This window comes from Coregonus lavaretus (assembly GCF_964263955.1).
Source record: "Coregonus lavaretus genome assembly, chromosome: 7".
In the NCBI taxonomy this organism is placed as follows: Eukaryota; Metazoa; Chordata; class Actinopteri; order Salmoniformes; family Salmonidae; genus Coregonus; species Coregonus lavaretus.
Window position 1 is genome coordinate 7,586,244 of NC_139994.1, and position 2,704 is coordinate 7,588,947.

Genomic DNA, 2,704 nt, shown 5'->3' on the forward strand with positions numbered 1-2,704 from the left:
ATTTCAGTAGTAAAATATCTAATAGTTCCCAACCAATAATATTTATTATTGAATAACATTTACAGTAGGCCTTTTCTACATTCAAAGATCAAATTGAGTTTTCATAATAATACTGTAGTGTAAATAGGTAGTATCCGTTCCCTTTCATGTGTATATAGACATATGCCTTTTATAGCTTGAGACCGTGTTTTCACTAGCTTGTATACAGTACATTAAATAAGTGCTTTTCAATTTCAGCCTTGCAAGTCGTTTCACCAATCATTACTAACCTCTAAATTGATGAACAAACATGATGAACAGAGTGTATCGATTCTGTGAGCGTATACCTCTTTAACATTAGACAAATACAAACATTTATGGAGTGTTTCTTTCATTAATAGCCTCTATGTCACCATCTCCTTCTCTTGCAGGGGTTTCTGACGCTACACTGGCAGACTGGGAGTCTCCTCGCTCTGCCTCCTGGGCCTTGGACTGTCCGTTGGTTACCGGATCACCATCACCATCCTTGTTTACGTCCTCACGGGTGCCACCGAGGGTTGAGCTCGAAGACTCGTCCTTATGATCTTTCTTCCACTTCATCCTCCGGTTCTGGAACCAGATTTTGATCTGGCGCTCAGTCAGGCAGAGCGCGTGTGCTATCTCCACGCGCCTCCGGCGGTTCAGGTACCGGTTGAAGTGGAATTCTTTCTCCAGCTCCAGTGTCTGGTACCGGGAGTAGGTCTGACGTCCACGCTTTCTGTTTGGATCTGAAAGAGAGAATGTTTTTAAACCATATACAGATGAAGGATCTGATCACTCTTTGGTTGCAGTGCAGGAAATGCAAACGTATTTGAGGTTTAAAAAGGCTTCTAAAGTTGGTAATTTCCACTATAAAATGCCAGGCTTGATTTGCCCTAACGAAAAATGTATCAAGCCCTACAAAAAATGTCCATTAATTATAAACCACATAATAATTCATATTTCCTGTTGCTGCAGGATTATTTTCATGCTTTAGCAAACTGGCTCAAATTAAGATCCTACATTTGTATATAGCATTTTCCCACTAGGTCCACGAATAAAAAATACTGCAAATTGCTCTAAAACCATGTTCTACACAAGCATGCCATATGTAATAACTCTGATAATAACTTGATATTGATAATGACACACATATGTGATCTTGCATTCTTGTATTTTTTTCTATAGAACTTAATCAAATAAAAAAAAGTCTGTCATTCTGTGTCATTTTTGCTAAGATGTATTTCTTTAAATGTTTTAGGACTGTCAGTGCTGTTTTGGCTCAGACTTCCTTCCGTTAAAAATATTCCAGCTTGGATTCTAGCCTGTAGCCTGTAGCTAATGCTAATGCACTGCATGCCTCTCCAATTAGAAGCATGTGTTTGTCTGCCACTACTAGGTCATACCCACAGCCCATAAGCAATTACTACTGCTATTTCATTGGTCTTTATTAAACACTGTCCTGCCTACCAATTCCGTACTAACCAGCCACTATTATCAATACCACTGCTCCAACTAGAATACTGATATTATTTACACCCACCGCTATAGGTTAGTTATATCCCTGTGTACAAATAGGTTTCTGAAACTGATGCTGTTAATCACAACTGCCATTCTGAGGCCAATCAAAAGGGCGAACTGCAGAGCGCACGAGCAATGATTTACACTCCAACCTATAGCCTGGTATTTTACTGCCACAAAGAGTAGAAGAAGCAATAAGAAAGCAGAGGCAAAAAAACCCAGCGGCAAGTTCCCTGCGCAATGAACACTACAGAAGCGTAAGGATGATTAATTTATGTCCACAGAACTAATTACTTGCCCAATAAAAAAATATATTATTTCCATGCAATACCAATGTCTTCAAGCAATTAATTGCGCCATTAATTAAGACCAAGGTAAGTATCCCAACGTTTTGTAAATTCATTGACATTATAGCAGAGCTCTGCAGGAGTCAGGAAATACCCATGTTAGATCATACCTGATGTTCTCATCCAGGGGTACATCCGGTATTGTTTGTCCTCTGGCGAGGTGAGTGGACCCGGCCCCGGCTGGATGCAGCTGTCCCCGAACAGGCGGCTCTGGTCAAAGGAGCTGCAGTGCAGACTGTGCACCTCCGGCCCCTGGCCATAAGCAGGGGTAAACATCGGGGGGCTATGGTAAATAGCATTGTTGACGTTGTAAAGTCCGGACAGGGACGGTGGGAAGGCAGGGGCTGCGGCACTGTGAGGAGATGCGGGTCCTTCTCCACCGGGTCGAAGAGCGCACGAACCCCGGTCTGCGTTTGGGAAGAAAGAACCGGTCGCCGTATATTTGCTAAAAAGACCATCCACATAATAAGAGCTCATATTTTTTCCTTGTGATTTGTTGACCCAGAATCTTCACTGTCGTTTTTACGAGGTAGTGTGATAAATGACAGCAATACACCCTAGATTTACACCAAACCCCATTTTCCCCAGGACCAAAGAACTCACTCACGTGATCCAGCCCCGTGACCGCTGTAGCCAATCACCAGCGGGGCCAGAGATATCATTATGGCGCACAGACTGCAGAGTAGGATTAACACACACACGAACACAGACACACACACAGACACACACACACTCTTTCTCATCCCTTTGGACACACACCCTCTCATAAAAACTGGGAAACCAATACATATGAAATGACACAAAATACAATGTAATCGGCTCAAAAGAAATACCCTGTA

General features: G+C 42.3%; 1 protein-coding gene across 1 annotated transcript; it reads right to left on the bottom strand.

Annotated features, from left to right (window-relative positions):
* Positions 1 to 354: 354 nt before the first annotated feature.
* LOC311132251 (homeobox protein Hox-A7-like) lies at positions 355 to 2,342 on the bottom strand (the record flags this gene model as incomplete). The annotated part of the gene is made up of 2 exons (XM_084165484.1): positions 355 to 746; positions 1,976 to 2,342. The coding sequence occupies 2 exons, from the start codon at positions 2,340 to 2,342 to the stop codon at positions 355 to 357; spliced, it is 759 nt and encodes a 252-aa protein (XP_084021610.1).
* Positions 2,343 to 2,704: the final 362 nt, after the last annotated feature.